General features: G+C 37.0%; 1 protein-coding gene across 4 annotated transcripts in view; it reads right to left on the reverse strand.

Moving 5' to 3' along the window:
- Positions 1–18,696, reverse strand: part of LOC119157487 (connector enhancer of kinase suppressor of ras 2-like) — a 214,629-nt gene that overhangs the window by 29,074 nt on the left and 166,859 nt on the right. For all 4 annotated transcript variants that reach the window (XR_005107546.1, XM_037408478.1, XM_037408479.1 and 1 more), the window contains exons 15-18: positions 9,892–9,940; positions 6,105–6,153; positions 4,490–4,665; positions 2,920–2,993 (exon numbers count right to left, since the gene is read on the reverse strand). Coding sequence is in view for 3 of the 4 variants with exons in the window: in XM_037408478.1 (XP_037264375.1) it covers positions 2,920–2,993; positions 4,490–4,665; positions 6,105–6,153; positions 9,892–9,940 (348 nt within the window). In the remaining variant the exon portion in view is untranslated. The remainder of the gene's footprint in view (positions 1–2,919; positions 2,994–4,489; positions 4,666–6,104; positions 6,154–9,891; positions 9,941–18,696) is intronic.

Here is an 18,696-nt window from a genome sequence, read left to right on the forward strand (position 1 = left end):
TTCATGTTATGCCCCATCACGCAAACTTAAATAACTAAGATTTCTAATACAGTATGATTATTTTTAATCATGAAAATGCAGGTGTTGCCCAAAAGCAGTGGAAAGTTTTTCACTGTCTATGCATGAGACCTCCTCTCACAGAAACAAGGTCATTCCACATCCAAATATAGCCTGGAGAGCTAAACCAGTCTGAGATAATGCCATGATTTGTATAATAATGAGGGTACCTTTATTAAATGCATTAGTGAGGCAAGTGATCAAACCATACAGAATAATGCATTCAATTACTATATATTCTTGTGAAAGTTTTTTTAAGGCTATTTCATTCCGTGTATACTTTGGACAGCTAACAGTCATTCTATAAAACAGCATTCTCCATCTGACAGAACAGTGGAAAAGACAAACCTATTAATTGTTCTAGTAAGATTTCAAATTCTTTGCTTCAGTCAGGTTTGAACATTTCACAATGATGGCTCTGAATATAACAGAAATCTGAGGGGAAATCCAAGCTGAGTCACAAAACGTTCTTAGTTTTGCTTTTGAGAGAGCTGAAAGAAATTTGTCACTGTGATTTTAGCTGGACTTCTATACGCACTAAAATAGTAAGCATACTTTTAAGGCAATTTTAACTTAAAAACAAATGAATCTACCAAAAAAGAGAGGAAAAAAAGGAAAGAACTAGGTTTCTTTCCCCTCTATTAACTGTCAAGGTAACTGCTTTACTAGCTTTCACATTAATATCAAAATGGACACAGCCATATAAAAGTAAGAACACAACCAGATTTATATTTTCAGATTTCAAGCTTGCAATGAATTTTAGTTTACATTCCAGCACCTACTAAAACCCCACTATTAAATGCAAAAGGTATCCTAAAGTGGAAAGAAGCAAGACCTGGTCCTGTAAAATCTTTCACTAGCTCTAGAAAGAGGGCAAGAAAATCCTAACTGAAATGCTTCCCTCTAGTCTAGCAGAGACAATAATGAATTGTGAACTCGAACTTTTGCAGAACAGGCTGGGTCAGAATGGGTCATCATCACCTTAATTTTATTTGTACAAGGAATGCAGAAGAATCAAACCACAGGAAGCTGTCCCTAGGCTCACTGGAACCGTTAGCTTTTCAATGGAATCAGGCACTGGCAATCACACTCTGTCCTGTCCTCGGCACGACAACATAGGAGAGGACAGGCAAGCGCTTCAGAAGTGTGTGTACAGAGGCTATGGGTTAGAGCTGGCTGCAACAAGCACAGGGCCCTCCATTCACATATGCTGGATATACTGAAATGTAAGTGGGCATAATGCTGGATTTACTTTTTCTGTCCTTTTCAGAGAGGCAGGCAAATTGGTGGCAAGCATAAGGTGTAGTTTTTATGATGGGGGACATATGTAAGTGATAGTCCATGAAGGAAGAAATCAAAGGGAAATTCAGTTCAGCGAATTAAGGGAATATTAGTAACATTTTCATTATACTTTTACCCCTGGACCCACCTCTTTCTGAAAGGATTCAAAGCCTGAAGGTATTCAGTTTTCAGTAGTGTGCAAAGTTTTAGTTAATCAGACTTTTCCCTGTGCATATACCCTACAGAAATGGTTCTCTAAGACGTGTTCTGAGAAAATGTGCTCCAATGCTCAGAGGTAAGCTCTGGAAGCTATTTCTAGCTGTGCACGGTGACCTTCTGTTTGATCTTGGTTAATTCACTAAAATTTGTTAAGTGCTTTATATTCTAACAGAAGGGTATTATTTGTCCTGTATTTTTGTTCAATATCATTATTAATATCTACTCATTCCTCAGAGGAATTTATAGTGCTCAGTTCAGGTTTAATTTCTGTAGTGATACTCTCAGCTGAGGGGATTAATAGAAGTATAAATTGCACCGTCTTCTAATTCTCAGACAGACTGTAATAATACCTCCAGACAAGAACAAGCAATTGAATAGGTTTGATTTGCTGAAGAGCAGTCTCTCTTGTAATTCATATCTTCAGTATTTTTGTTCTACACGTGTTCATAGTTGTAGGACTTGTATTACTCAGGCCAAAAGGACATTCAGTCATTGGAAAAGCATAATAAAAATTCAGGATGCTTGGTTATAAGTAGGAAAGCTTTTGTAAAAGTGTCTTTAATACTATTCACTGTAGCTCCTCATGGCAGCAAGTTTTAAAACCCCAGATGCAGCATACAGAAGACACATGCAAATAATTCAGGAAATACTGGCGAAGTGCTAGTCTCAAAGCATCAGCGCTGTTCTGTTAAACCTGCTGTTTGACAGCTATGCATTCCAATCACAACACTGCTTGCAAGCAATTTCCAGAGAGTGTTTGTTATTAAATACGCCTTAAGTGTGGCAAAGCTTAGCATATGCTTTATACTGGAAGCATAACGCAGTAGTAGCAATATGCACATAAGCAATAACACAATGTTAATTTTGCATATGGAACCTAAATATTTTAGCAGCTGAGAATAACAGAATATTGGGTATGTAAGCTTCCTCCATAAAGGAGAAAAATGTTCATCATCCCTTGCTATGATATTTTTTATGGTATGTCCCATGGGAATTGTTTCTTGCACACTTGATTCTTATCAAAATGACCATACTGAACCTAAGAAAGTTTTATCTCTTGACTAACGTAATCACTGTTTTTTACTTTACTTATTTAACTAAAACTGTAACTGGGCAATCTGGAAAGCTGGCCAAAGAGTTATCCAATTCTTTGTAAGACAGTTTATGGAATTTACATTAAGTTGTATCTTTTGTAATAAAGAGAAACACTAAAGCTTAAGTGGATGTGTTATATATTATTTACAGATTTCAAGGCTTTCTGTGTAACTACCTTCTCTGTACTTTGCAAATTTTCAGTACTATATATAATATGCTTCCAAGAGGGATCCTTTGATTTATAAACATAAATGACACGTTACTTACTGTTTTCGTCTGCATTCAATTGCTCTATCTATCCTGAACTCAGGTAAACTAATGAATCCTTCTGCTTTTTCATCCTATCAAAAGAGAAGAAAAAGTGATGGTGAAGAAGAACATAGAGTTAAAGAAGGGAGAAATGAGCAGTAGCCATTTGGGTCTTATACTAAGAACAACCATTCAATCAGCTGACATACTGAACATATTTTCCCCATAATGTTTTCACTTAAAAGATGTATCTAATTCATCACACAATGTCAATCACTTTTTTGAAGTAATTAAATTGACAGTTTCTTAAAAGAGGCACAGTCATCCTAATTCCCCTTTGCTGAAAATTACAGAAAACCTTTCAGCACAAAATAGAGCACCCAAACCACCATTCAAAACATTAACAGCTACAGAGAAGAATTCCATTTCTTCATCATATAATCTACATTTTCAAATGGTTTTGTGGATGCCTCCTGTTAAAGTCACAATTGCGTAGACCATCTGTCCTGCTAGTAGTAATTGAGGAGGTTTCTCCAGCAAGCTCACCAGTGATTAAATGAAAAAGTAGTAGCTAGAAAGTATGTCTTGTCATGTTTTGCTTCTTTTAAAGTAATTTACCAGGAAAAGCAAGGAGACATATTAACACCAGTCACATTTTTGAAAAGTAATAGCAAGTGTACCAGTCTACTATGAATTATGGCTCGGCTGTAAGCAACAGACTGAAAAACAGTGGGACATATAATGACTACCACCTTGCATGTACCAATGCAAACCAAACAAAATGCACAACAAAACCTGAAGGCATTTATCACCCACAGCCTGAAACAATACTGTTTTGGGCTGACAAGAAAATACTAAAACTGAGGATAATGATGCTAGTGAAATTGTCCTCTTGAAGAATATAGAAAATATGAGGTAAAATACCAGTATTCAAAGCAGGCTGTAACACAGACAGTTTAGATTGGGCACACAAGACTTTGCATACAAAGGGAAGAACTGCAATCTAATTTTTTTTTTTTCTTTTCCTTTCCATTATTTTTTCCTGCATATATGCAGATTGCACAAGCGTAGGCACAGGGTTTTCAATAAAATTTCACCAAGAACAGCGTTTTACACACAAGAAACTGCAGACTCCAGACTAGTTCAGCAAAAAGCCAAAGGAACATCTATATAAGGATAAGTTTCAGATAAAGAGTTCTACAAACTCAGATTTTCACATCGGCTTCCCGTAATGTTTAACTGACAAGAATGGTTCCACTCTATACATCACCCCACACAACTGAAACTAAGGAGACCTGAGCTTGAGCACTGTGTTAGTCCAAATAAATATTGTCTATGGAAAAGTATTAACCACTGGCGTATTCCTTTCTTTGACTGCCATAAATATCTGCTATTTTATTAAGCTTGGACTTGGAGAATTTAAAAAAAATAATTTCAATTGAAATATTTCCAGCTAGAGGAACCCAGACCTGGCAATTAAAGTAGTTTTCACTAACATATCCTACCATGTAGTAAAAATAGACTTAATACAACAGAATTATAAAGTTTAAGGTTTCATTTTGGCTTTCTGCAAACAGAGGATACTTACATTCTGGTTTGTATACCAGTACAAGGATGAATCTTTCAAAATAAACCAGTACTTTTTCCATTTCTGTGTGAAATAACCTTTGGCATCCTTTTTCTTCCATAGCCAGCCCTCACAATCTCCGTGCCCCAGGTCTTTGCAGGAAATACGTCTTCTGCTCCCACTTGTTAGAGAGCTCCCTGAGAATGCAACACTAGTGTGAGATACATTCCCAAATGAAAACAGGGAAGAACTATTCTTCTCAATATAAACACACTACTAATTTTTAATGATGACTCAATTCAAAATGCTTCAAGTATAATCCTCTTCAGTTCCAGGGAGAGGAGACTGAGCAAACAACCTCCAAATTTGACAATGCTCTGCAATTTTGGTTTCAGAGTGAATACAAAGTAAGAAGGGCCTGTTTTGTGTAATGGTTTATTTAATCTCTAGAGGATTCATTCCTCTTAGGGCTGCATTTTTATCTGATTAAGATAAGCATCACCATTCCAAAGTAAAAATGTATTTATTTAGTCCTCGATGTACGACATAGTCTGTATACAGAATGTACATGTTACCTCTTCCGTATATCTTCTGTTACTACAGACAAAAGGCCTGTCAAATTCTATGAATTTTTAAACTCGATTTTTATACTCAATATTTATAGCCAATAAAAAAGATCATTCAATTCCATAAAAATGCACATGCTTACATGCTTTCTATCGTGGATTTAATTGAACAACACTATTTTGACTTTACTGCATCCTGTTTGAAGGCATAGCACCAGGAAAAGTTGTTGTTGTTGCTATTGTTTCAATACATCCTAACTGAAAAGCTTAAAATTTTAGTGTGCCTTGTAAATATTAATGAGAATGGGTTTTGTCTTAATTATGGTATAATTTTTCCTGAAAAAGACTGTAGGAAATCTCCTTAAAATATTTGATATTTTTCTGTGACAAAGCAAGTGTATATTGCTACAAGAATTGTATTTGTCTTACAGCTGTGAAACAGCGTAGGAATTTAGATAACATTAAAACACCATCCTTTGTTCTGCAACATTCCACAACCAATTTTTTAACATTTTGCACATTTTGGAATAACATACTCTGCTGTGTCCTGGTCAGGTTTATTAAAATGTATTACATTTTATTAATTTATAATAATAAATTATAATAAATAAACCTGGTCAGGTTTATTAAAATTTATTAATAAATTAATATTCAGGTATTAAAAATGTATAGTATAATAAAAGTAAAATTTTCATAGAAAGGACACTAAACCAACAAATGGAATAAAAAAGCTCATTGGCCATATACTTTCATATGAATTTATTATGCTATAAATAGTTTTCAAATGTTCATTGTTTTAACAGTCTCAGGTAGGCCATGAGTAGATAGAGACAGCAGAATGAAAAGGCAAAGTATCCAGGTGTTACCTTCCTTCTGCTTTTCAGAGAAAATTTTACCAAGTTTAGCAATATTATACCTTATAATACATTTATTTGGTATATTTGATACCTTGCTTTGGTAAATTTAGAAAAATTTTAATTAAGTTGAACTTTGGCATTTGATCCAGATCACTTATTATCAGAGAAGTTGTCTCATTTTCTACATTCAAAATGTTAACTCAGATAAGTTACCTTTTGACCATTTTCTGCTTTTCACCCTGAGGGAAGCGTAATGGAATGACTGTAAGGAAAATAATAATTATGAAAATCCAATACAAACAGTAGTAACCTGAAAGTAACCTGAAAAACAGCCGGCATTCACAACCATCTCCATGGTTATCTCAGGATTAATTACCATAAGATCTCATTTTTGTCATTTAACTTACTACTGTAATAAACATCATAAAGAAAAAAACACAGTGCTACATCTGCAAATTAAAATCCCATCTTTTTTTCAATTATTAATTAAAATTGCAATCAAAATATTAAGGATTCTTTGCACAAATCGTTATGCAGTAGTCTGAAAACTAAGGATATAAACTCATGACTTAATAAGAATGACCTAATAAAATGAATGACAGTTGAAGTTTGTTGTAGGTATACATGAGATAGTCATACAAATATTCATTCACAAAGACATATCTACCACAAACATTATATAGCTAATGTGTAATGTGTTTGATGACATGTTGAAGTCACATTCTTTAATTGTTTCCAACCATAGAAAATGATTAAGTTTGGTAGGTTGGTAGGTTGATAACTGAGGAGAAAAAAATAAATTTTCTTCTATGGCTGCATTATAAAACTGTTACAGATTCTTAAGAAAAACCTGAAAGCATCTTATTATTTAAACCTTTTAAAAACAGGGATAGTACTCAAAAGATGGTAAGGATTTATCTAAAACATGTAAATGCTAGGGGAAAAAGGACAGGTCAACACAATGGAGTCGCTGCCTGATTGGTAACTGCTGCTGCCATTACCAGTAGAAAAACCAGCATTTATAGTGTGATAAACCAGCAGATCCAGGCAAAGGTGTAACATAGAAAAGGACATCTTGTTCATTTTCTTGATTTTTCCTTTGTGGCTGATAACATTCAGTTATAATGATAATATTTATTTATATATATATATATACACAAAATATAACATATATAATACATTTTAATATATTATTATACATATAATACTATGTATTTTAATATATTGCATAAATTTATATATAATATTATATATAATTATAATGATAATAATTCAGTTATTAGTAGAGGGCCTAGAAGAAGGGCACCTCAGTCACTGACGGGGATCTCCAAGTCGCCTTCACTAGTGGTATGACTACAGATAATTACCTTCTCCCAGAGATCATCTGACTGCTCACCCTGCGCACCCTACCTTATGGCAGTGCCCGAGCGTGCGGTCAAAGCCCAAATACATGCTACAAAAGTCCTCATTAACAGCTTTGGTACAACATATTAAATAAGTGTTTAAGACTGAGGATTATAATTAAAATTAAAAAATATTTAAATTAATATTTAGGATAGCAAAGGGTTACAGCTTAAGCAGCATAGAAAAGCAACAGCTGAAAACATGACTCCCAACTATTGGAGAGACAAAGTTTTATCTTAAATAAAAGCGGAGGAGGGAGGAGCTGTTTTGCACGTGCACGGACCAATTTGTAACCCTTCTGCAATGTAGCCAGTTACAGTGTCAAACAGCAGGAACATTTTCTAGTGACTTGCAGAAATCGGCAATTCTTGGTTCCTGAGAGCTGGCTCAGAGAACACCAGCTTTCTGTGTTCTGTTTATCTCAGGCTGTTCTCCCAGTCAGACACAGTATATGAATGCTTCACAAAAATATTGTAATTCTGACAGGTGACAAGCTCTGTAAGTGTATATGCATCATATCACCATAAGACAGTACATATTCTCCATTTAACTTGATAGCTGCAAATCTGTCTCTGTTTTGAGCACTAGGGAAGACAAAGATTAATGCTTACTCCTGTGCTACAGGATATGTAGTAAAAAACAGTCAGAAAATGAAAAAAGAAAACTAAGTCTATAAGAAAGTATTAAAGATGCACAGCAACATTGGGGTTTTATTGATGTATTGCATGCCACAGCAGCTGTATCAGACAGTCACATGGGGCCAACTGGAGATCTGTGGTGACTGTGACAGAAACAACCTGTTTGGTGTTTCTCTTTCTGCATAAAAATGCATTAGGACAGAGCAGGTATCTCTTTCTGAAAAAGAAATCACTAGATTTGTCAATAATTTAGCATAAAAAAATATAGTGATGGAATAAACCGCTATAATTAAATTACAGTTTTCATGTGATTAAAGAACTGCAAGAAAAATGGAAAAACTGGAGGATATACACATTAGGACACTCACCAGAAACTGGTATGCATCATTCAATATAAAAGTTCTTTAAATAATTAAATACAAGCACAACAAATCAAGGAGAGCTGAAAATATTAGCTCCTCAAAACGTAAGATAATTGGTCTTACTGTGTTTTGTTTATGAACTCATGCAACGTATTCAAAAGCAAGAGAACTAGAAAAAGTGAAAGGTTTGCAGTACCTTGGGAATCAGTACTTAATTAGCACTGCTAACGTAAAATTCAAGCTTCATATTATGAGACATAAAGGAACTATATAATTAACTTTGTGGTAAACACTGTAAGGAAACAGAACCTGCAACTTTAAAATGACTGTGTTGCTATGGGAAACAGATGATGTGAGAACATACTGTGGTTGTCAGCATTTAAGTTCTCGTCTCAAAACCACAACACAAAGTAGAATTTTAACGAAATGCACGCCCTTCCACCCCAACCCAAAGAGAAGCACACCATGGGGAAAAAAAATAAAATAAAAAGGTCATAGAATCGAATCTGTGCTACATGAGGCTAAATTAATAAGACTTCAACATAATCATAGTGTAGTAGTAGGAGTGCTGTTACAGAATCACCAAATGAAGTTATGCTATGTTTAAAAAATGCCCTGGAGACTAAAGATTCCGTTACCTGTCAGGATGAAGGGAACCAAGCCTATCAATGCAAAACTGCTTACATGTACCTCTGCTGTTTTGAACCTTTGGAGCTTTTAAGGAAAACCATTAACAAGTTCCAAACCCAGCCATCAGTGCATTCACTAGCAAAGTACACAAATCATGGAGATTATGCATATTAGAGGATTTGCAGGACCAGGATGCCGGGGAACAGCCACAGGTCCAACTGTTTTCCAGTGGAGGCAGCAGGCAAGGCAGGGATGGGCAGATAGGACAGCGTATCAATAAACACAACTGCAGGTTTTCACAAACTGTGAAAATTTAGCTGTACATCTTCCACTATTGCCACTGGTCTTCAGCCTCACTTTGTAAATATTAGGAAGGCAGAATGACATCTGGCAATCTTCAAAAGTTACTTAGCACCTACTTAGTGAAGAAAGTGCTAAGAATGAAGAAATAAGCATTCTGTAAATGAAGGTTCTGTTTGTCCTTCTTAGGAAATATTTGCAAAATACTATATAGCAAATTAATTTCTAGATATTTTCCATTGAAGACCTTCAAAACTGATATCACAAAAATCTTCAAAAATTTTAATCCCATCTCTCCCTATCATAGTAGTCATACTATTTAAATATTTTAAGAGTTTAAAAAATTTTCTTTACCTTTATGGCAACCTTCCCTCCAGAGTCCCTTCCAAGCTAGACATTTTTTATGATTCTCCTCCCAAAACTAGTAACACATACTAAGGTGCCTACTAAACTTAACTAAAAGTACTGCGTACACACTGAACTGCTGTGGTTGCAGTAGTCAATTTTCTGAATATGAAATTATTCCAAGGTTTTTATTTTCATATGTTTTATAATATAGACAAATTTCAAGGTTTATGATACTTTTAATATATTTTAAAAATACAACAGTGAATTGAACTGTTAGAGATATTTTGTTTTTTTCAGAGTACATTTATAAATCATTACCTTCCTCATGGATGTGCTTCCTTGATGGTCAATGGCAGAACTTACATATCTAGGACAGAGAAGAAGAAAGATGTCAAATAACTACAGAAAAAAAATAAAATCTGAGTAAGTAGTGCATATACACTCATTCTCTATACATTTCCAAATGTATGCTTACAGATGCAATTATGTTACAAGTTATTTAAAATACAGCACTTAAAATGGGAAGCTCTTTACAAATTTGACTATTGTTTTCAACGAAAAGTGCTAATGTTAAGAAACACAAAACCATTCTTAATATTCTGACTTAACATATAAATCATCTGAGAATATATGTTTCTGATTCAATCCCTGGTTTAAAAATACTTAACCCTGATCAGCTAATATTCAAAAGCAACCAACATAATTCCTCCCTCCTAGGGTCTATAGTCTTAAGACATATAAAACATTGGCTCTTTCTTGCAGGGCTGACTCTTATTTGTGCATTTCTTTGAGCATCAACAACATTTAACACAAGTATAGTGTATTCCTAGTGTCCAGACTAAAATGAAAAAGAATAAATATTTTTAAGCAAGAAAAATGTATAAATAAAAATAAATAATTTAGCAGGTTTGTTTTAAGAGCAACTTGCATTTTTAAAATGTAGCACCTTACAGATACCTGTTTGAAGTGATATTCTGACCTTTAGGACAGACTTATATCTGTTCCATATTTTGCAGAGTTGGTTCTTTCCCATGTCATTACAGAACCAAATAAAAATTTGAAAGCTCTTCAAATTGCTTAGTGTGTGTTTTCCTTTGATTTACTTTTTGAATATCTTAAATTTAACAATATGTAAGCATGTGTATAAACATTATATATGACATTAATAAGTATGTAACTATCAGGCCAAATCTGACAAGACTGTCAGTTATGTTTCCCAGGCACAGAGAAAGTCTGACATCTTCTTTTGTTCTGTTCTTTCCCCACTACCTCCTCCATAGCGGAAGCACTTAAAACCAGGACATTCCTAAAGATCACCGCTATTCAGCATTTAACTAAAAAATTTAGATCATCAGAAAAATACTAGTATTTTTGTGGCACCGATATCCTAACGGTATCTTTTGGCTGGCAAACAAGGAACGCAACAGTACATTTGCTATCCCATGGCACGTGCCGGAGTACCAGGCCCAGCCAGCACAGGTGTAGGGAAGGCAGGTCCTGCTTGATGAACCTGGTCTTCTATGACAAGGTGACCCTCCTAGTGGGTGAGGGAAAGGACCTAAGTAAAGGTTTTGACATTATTTCTCACAGCGTTCTCCTGGAGAATTACCCTTTGCTCGGTAAGACACTGGCCGGGCGACCGGGGCAGGGAGCGGTGGTGAATGGAATTACGTCCCACTGGTGGCTGGTCACAGGTGGCGCTCCCCAGGGCTCCGTGCTGGGGCCAGTTCTGTTCAAGGTCTTTATCAATGACCTGGGCGTGGGGACGGAGCGCCCCCTCAGTGACTTTGCAGAGGACACCAAGTCGGGGGGCAGCGCCGATCTGTGGGGGCTGGCGGGCTCTGCAGGGGGGGCTGGCCTGGCCCAGGGGCCGAGGCCACTTGCGTGAGGCTCCACAAGGCTCGGTGCCGGCCCTGCCCTGGGCAGCAGCCCCATGGAATGCTGGGGCTGGGGGAAGAGCAGCTGGTGGGGGGCTGCCTGGTGGGACAGAACTGGGGCTGCTGGTCAACAACTGGCTGAACGTGAGCCGGCAGCGTGCCCGGGCGGCCACGGCGGCCACCGGCATCCCGGCTTGTGCCAGCACCGGCGTGGCCAGCGGCAGCGGCGCAGCGCCCGTCCCCTGCGCCCGGCACTGGGGGGGCCCCGCGAACGCGGGGTTCAGGGCTGGGCCCCCGCTACAGGACAGACCCTGAGGGGCTGCAGCGTGTCCAGGGACGGGCACGGAGCTGGGGAAGGGGCTGCGGCACCGGCTGGGGGGGCTGGGGGGGGCTCAGCCTGGAGAAACGGGGCTCGGGGGGGCCCCATCGCTCTGCGGCTGCCTGAGGGGGCTGGAGCCGGGGGGTCGGTCTCTTCCCCCAGGGAACCAGCGACAGGACAAGAGGGAACGGCCCCAGGCTGTGCCAGGGGAGGGTCAGGGGGGATCTCAGGAGAAATTCCTTCGCGGAAAGGGTGGCCGGGCAGGGGGACAGGCTGCCCAGGGACCCGGTGCTGGCACCGTCCCCGGGGGGGGGGCTCAAAACCCCCGCGGGCGCGGTGCTTGGGGACATGGTTCAGTGCTGTGTTAAAAGTTGGACTGGATGATCTTAAAGGTCTTCTCCAGCCTAAAAGATTCTATGTTTCTGTGATAATTCTGTCTTAAGTCAGCAAGTCACGAAGTTGCATTTTCTTATTTGATGATTTCCATTGTTAGGAAAAATCAAATTTACCAGTAGAAACAACTACTGCATTGTCAGTTAAAAGCATCTATCAGTCCTGAGTCAAAGGAAATTTCCAGGCTGCAGTGAGAAGAAAGGATGCATAACATTAAAATTAAAATCATAAAAGCTAATAGGCGAGACTTGGAAGGTATGAGCTGTCTGTAGATTACAAGGATTGAAAGAAACAACTGAATACCAAAAAAGTTCAGCTTACAACATTTGGTAAAGGAATGGACAGATGCCCAAACTGCTGCAAGGCAGATTTTGTCATTAATGCTCCATTTCTGCCTGCCCATAAGAATGCCATAAATGCACTTCAATCCTGCTGGGCATTTCCCCCCCTCATTTCTGGTCTATTTCTTTAATCACAGCTTTGACCCATCTGGAAAGTGTCAGTTTCAATGCTTCCATTCATTCTCTTAGCCAATATACAATATGAATAATACATTTCTGTTTTTATCTACAAAGTCCTCAGTTAAGTTTTGTTGGCTTCCATGCAGACACAACAGTGCGTCTCCTTACAGTAATCACAGACTCTTACCAGCAAAAATGTTATAAAGTTATAGAAGTCTACAATCAAGCTTTTGAAAGCCCTTCAAAAACTGGTGTCTTATGAAAGGTCAGGAATAGATATTCTAATGTACAATGAGCTTAACTTTTTTATTTGGGAACAGTTTTTAACAGTCTGCAGGGAGTTTGTTTGTTTGGTTTTTAAAAGATTTTATGTCTATCAAATGCTCCTTCCCGAATCTAATTATTCCTCAGATATTCAGATCTGCAGTTCATGGAAGAAGAAGTAGAGATATTTTCTTCTCTTTAGACAAGTAAATTATCTGTGTGAAAGTGACAGAACCAATTAATTTAGACACCGAGGAACACTAGTATGTTGTCTGTTCTGGTTGAAATACTCTGTATCATAATCGGTTGAGTTATTCCTCACCTTTCTTTCTAGGAAAACAGTTGTTACAGAAGTGAAAGGGAAAAGAAGGGGTGGGGGTGGGGGGCGGTGGGCAGTGGGGAGGCATGTGCAGTGATACAGTTATAATGGCCTGGATTGATATTTCTCAGACCAGTTGATTTTCTACTAAATGTTTGTTTTCTTGTTCACGTATAATACTGTTTTTGAAATGAAACTGTGGAAATTAGAAAAAGGAAGACCCATCACTTATACGAATTAAAAAAAACAACAACAACAACAACAACAAGTATTTCAGGATGTTTGCAGAAACATTCAGTGCATAATATGACCAAAAAAAAAGGCAAAATACTAACCCAGTAACTTCAAAACTTTAAATGAAATTTGATTTTGTAATAAAGTTCATTCAAAAACACTTACTCTATCCTACAGTTTTCCTCAAATGTATTTCTAAGGTATTCCTATTTGACAGATAGCATTGTCTATTCTGAGTTTTGATATGCTCCGCCTAGCTGTATGGCATATATTGAAATTTCTATGCATAAAAGCCTTGCCTCCTTCCTTATCTATTCTTCAGAACTTTGACTAAATTGTATGTTGTAAGCAAACTGAAACAAATATAAAAAAGGGAAGAATTATAGAAATAGAGGTACTAAGAAGAAAGCACAGGTCAAAGTTAACTGCACTCTAAATCTGGTTTTAGTGCTAGATATATATTGGCTGAAGTATTCAGTCAGAATGACGTTGCTGAGCAGAGAGCTAAAGTAGAAAGGTTAAATGAGCTTAAAAAAAGAGATGGAAATTACTTTGACTAGGTGGAACAAAAATATGAGAATTTAAAGGTCTCGAGTAGGTGTGGTAACTTCCAACTCGCATTTTAAAGGACATGCAAATGAAGTACAAGCCTAGCGATTAGATTTGTAACGAGGATTTCAAATGAAGAACAGTGTCATATGATTAGAAAACAGCAATAATGAATCTCTAGAAAACAAATTAGAATGGAAAATTAGAATGACAGATAGCAGAAGCACTATATCTCAGTTTAACCTATTTAGTAAAAGCTGTAACAATCAGGAAGTAAAGATTTAATCAGTGCTAAGAACTGTCACCTACCAAATACTGAACATGCAAAATCAACACTTCTGCTGCACATATCTCTCTGCACTTTTGCTATCAGAGCAGTTATATCCATTTAAGAACTTCACCAGAATTCCAAGTATCATGCACTTTCTGCTCATACAAAAATTCCTTTTATAGTGAACAGAAGTGACTTGTTATTTCTTCACAAAACAAGTATCAGTAAGCAAGTGCAACTGTGAATGCCACCTCCATGTTGACATTCATTCCTCTTTTCCTTTTGAGGAACATGTTTTCATTTTCTGCCATAGAAAGATAACAATACACCTTTAATTGTCCCATAAACTGTAGTAAGTAATAGTGCTTTAGCTTGTAAAAATTATAGAATATTTACTGAAAACAAGGACTGATTTAAACCAGGGGCTTACAAATTAAACATCCCTTCATCACATAAGCAATGCTCAGAAAGAAGATAAAATAAAATGGCTCTTACACATTATCAGTGCTCTTAATTATAACATCCCAATTCTCTTTCTATTACCTTCAGGGTCATTAAATCTATCACTAAATGAAAGTTATAATTGTATCAGAACAAACTGATTTATCTGCTTAGATTGGTATTATTTTGGCTGATGACAGGATACAGATAATAAATCCCAATGAATGAATATAGTCTAGAAACAAGAATAATTACTTTGAGTGTTACTTACCTTTCACCTCATCATTGGTAATAGTTACAATCTGTATTGTTGACTTTTTTTAAGCTCCTACTCTGGCAGTAATGGATAGGATTATAAACTAGAATATAATTAAAATATAAAATTATTCTAGTTATAACAAACTGCTAATATATATTTAGCATTGATGAAACAATTTTAGGCACTAATAATTTCTTTGATTTGTATTCATTTATTTGACCAAACAGAGCAATCTGAACTTATCTTTTGACTACTCCAATTTGCAATAATTTTTCAAGCTATAAAAGTTTCTAATAGGTAAAATAAGATGACTGTTTGCCAGAATTTACTCCTGGAACAGAGTGTAACTGGGTATAAATTACTAGGCAGTGTATTTCATGTTCTGTCATGGTACAACATGCTCTGCGCATTCTGACTGGAACTTATATGGAATGTGCAGGTTGATGCACGGTCCATAAACAGACTATTTTGAGAGCTTTTCTTGCTAGTCCTCTATAGGATGGCTCCTATTTCATAAAGGTTACATAAACGTAGGAGCTCAAGTACACAGCACAGATGATCAAGAGTAATTTCAAAGCTGTTTCTTAAACATTATGGACAACAGCAAAATCTGTATTTGAAAATAGACTGATAGTCCCTGCTGCCACCTGAACACGTAGAAACACATGGTGATCTGAAACACAGAGAGCTTGAGCAACAACTGTACTGATCCACAGCAGCTACAAACAACTAGAAAATGGCACCTATCATCCCGCTTTTTTTAAATTGGTAGATACTTGGGACATGTAAATTTCTAGATGCAAGGGGTGTGTAAAGCTCTCTTCAAGCTTCATGTCTCACATTGTGAAATACTTCAAGTGTAATCCCCTTGCAGCTCAGGGTTAAGGCCACCATGATCAATGAGCAAAAATAAAAAAAAAAATCAGCATACTAGAAAGTACATTTGTACAGAAAAGTATTGTAGGTACCATGTGAAATTTCCTTATAGCTGGTTCACAAGAACAAATATGCAGCAATTTGGGTTTATCTACCAGGTCACAGGAATGCATTTTTAATCACCTTGCCTAGATTCATGATTTATGTTTAGGTTATTAGAACCTCCATAGCTTATGTAACTTATTCCTGTCACAACAAGTAACTTCTCACTGCAAATTAATTATTGAGTATTTTGTAGTCAGATTTCAAATCCCTTCTCCATTCCATGCTGGCTCAGCTACTGGCTTATGCTACAGTCTATTACTTAATACTTCAGTGAACAGCAGGTTAGCTCAGATGCATCTGTACGGTTCTGCAGTCACTGCAATACAGGTGTATCTGTACATGTAAAGTTGACAAAACAATATCAAGACTAAAAGTTATTTGCAAAATATTTATCTCTTCTTAGTTCTCCAGCATTAACCACAACTAAAAAAGTAACTTCCAAACCATGCTGCTGTGGACATGATTAAAATAATTTTTAAGCATTAATATTTGCTGAGACAAAATGTGTTATGAAAAAGAATGTGAGCAGCATTTTCACATGGAAACTAAGTGCAAATATTCCTAAAACCTGTTTATTCAACTAGCAGTTGTGCGATGCATGAATGATACAATTCTTTACTGCCTTCTCTTTCCCTTGCAGGCCTGGTTAGCTAAGCAGAGTAAGATCTTTACACCCAAGGTCTCCATAGTGATGTCATGGTTACATTACGCATGCATGTCTAGAATCCACAGATGCCAAGGTTTCTTATTACTAGAAAAAGATTCTCATAAAGTAAAATGAAGATCAAAGAACACAATGAACCCTGCTAAGCATAATGAGATGTTTTCATAAAAGCTGCAGCAGAGACTACATGTTAGATGCCCATTACCCCTTCCTAAACAGGGTAAACTGCTTCCTGTGAAAAGGAAGACAAATTGGATACTTCTTCAGGAAGCATTTAGTTTAACTTGTCTTCCTAAAACATCAGAATGCTCACACATTTAGTAATTCCACCTCCAATTGCAGAGTGTAATTTCCTAAATAATGACACCTGCTCAGAAATGAAGAGTCGCAACTTGCCTGTGGCTGCCCTACTTTTCTAGCCAAAAGGCTGCTTAAAAGTAGGGCTCAGATTTTTCTGCATTCTCTCTCAGGCAGGGCCAGAGTTTGATGTGTGAATGGACTTCTAACGTGGGGGAGCTTTGCCTTGATGGTGGAAGCCCAGCCCTGTGCCTAGTGCTGGACCAAATATGTGATGTAGATGTGCCAAAAGTCTGGAAGGAACCAGCGATGTAATGCAGAAATACCTAACTTTTACTTTGCTCAATACTAAAAAGAAAGCTGCTAGACTTGCTTTGCATCTACTCATTTAATGAGTTTGAAAAGCTAGATATTCATAGTAACATTTTGTAGTCTCATATTTCTCACATCACTGCTAGTGTTTTCAATACATACTCCCTGCAGTCTGCAGTGCATTCTACTACATGCAAGAAACAACTTCCTTCTGACTTTTGGCTTTTTTTCTGTTTTTAAACAAAGGATGCAATCACATCACAGGAACTTGATAGGCGACTGTACAGTTAATGAAGATAATGCTATTTCATCCAAATATGTGATTCTATCCACACAGTTTGTTTTCTGCTCCCCCAAACCTAACTATAAGGGATAAATATAAGAAACATTTCTATTTTGGTTTGAACTGTTTACACCACTTGAACAAAAGTTATTAGGAGCAAGAAGATACAACTCTGCCTATTTTAAAAAATTTTTCAACATACTGGAAAGACATAATATGTTCATCTTTTGGACCTGAAATTAAAATGAGTGGGAGAAGGATTAAAAGACGGAGAGTCATACTATAAAAAAAATTAAACAATAGGTTTTTGCTATGAAAGTTTGCCAAAATTTCATCGAGTCATATGTCCCTGGAAAATAGCTCTTGGCAGATGTCCAGCGGAGACTTGTGTCCTGTCCACCAAGGATGTTCCATCTGGATTGTAATGTCCCTGCCAAACTGAGCAAGTGCAATCCACTCAGAATAATTAGGCATGCTTTGCTTTATGAAGAATAAAAATCCTTTATAACTCTTCCTTGTGGCTGCAAGAAATTATGGGTGTGGAGAAGGAAGACAAAAAAGGGGTGAGACGTATGGCTTTTTTTTTTGGAAGGGGTCTGCGATTTCTTTCTCTTGCAGAAAGTCGGGTAGGAAGGACCTGAGAGAAGGGGCAGCTGTACTGGAATGAAGGGTGAGAAAAGAGAGTGACGGAAAGTAAGGAGAAAGAAGTATGAGGGAAGAACAGGACAACAGCACATGTTGTGAAAGAGTTGGAAGACTAAGTAAAAACTAAATATGTAAGATTTGCAGAAAACAGTATGTTCTGAAAACTGTTTTTCACCACCATAAGAGTTAAGGGCAAAAGGTGAAATCCAATTGTTACTTCAAAAAAGTCTGAGAATGACACATCTTTTCCTGCTATGTAGCCCCTGCCTCATACAAGATGGGTGCTGCTTTGGCTCTGAATTGGAACAAAATACTAAGCAGGACTATATTTAATTTATTCTAAAAATGAAAATCTACATTTCACTGAGGTAATGTATGATGAGGTAACGGACTACTACAGTGGCACCAATGGAGAGACAGGACTGTCTTTAATGAGATTAGAGTAGAATTTTACTCCAGAAAAAGTCTTTTGAACTCCTTCTTTACCTCACTTTCATCTGTGATGAAAGTGCTACGCAGTTTAGTTGAACACCATTTTAAACACACACAGCACC

Source organism: Falco rusticolus, chromosome 14 (assembly GCF_015220075.1).
Source record: "Falco rusticolus isolate bFalRus1 chromosome 14, bFalRus1.pri, whole genome shotgun sequence".
In the NCBI taxonomy this organism is placed as follows: domain Eukaryota; kingdom Metazoa; phylum Chordata; class Aves; order Falconiformes; family Falconidae; genus Falco; species Falco rusticolus.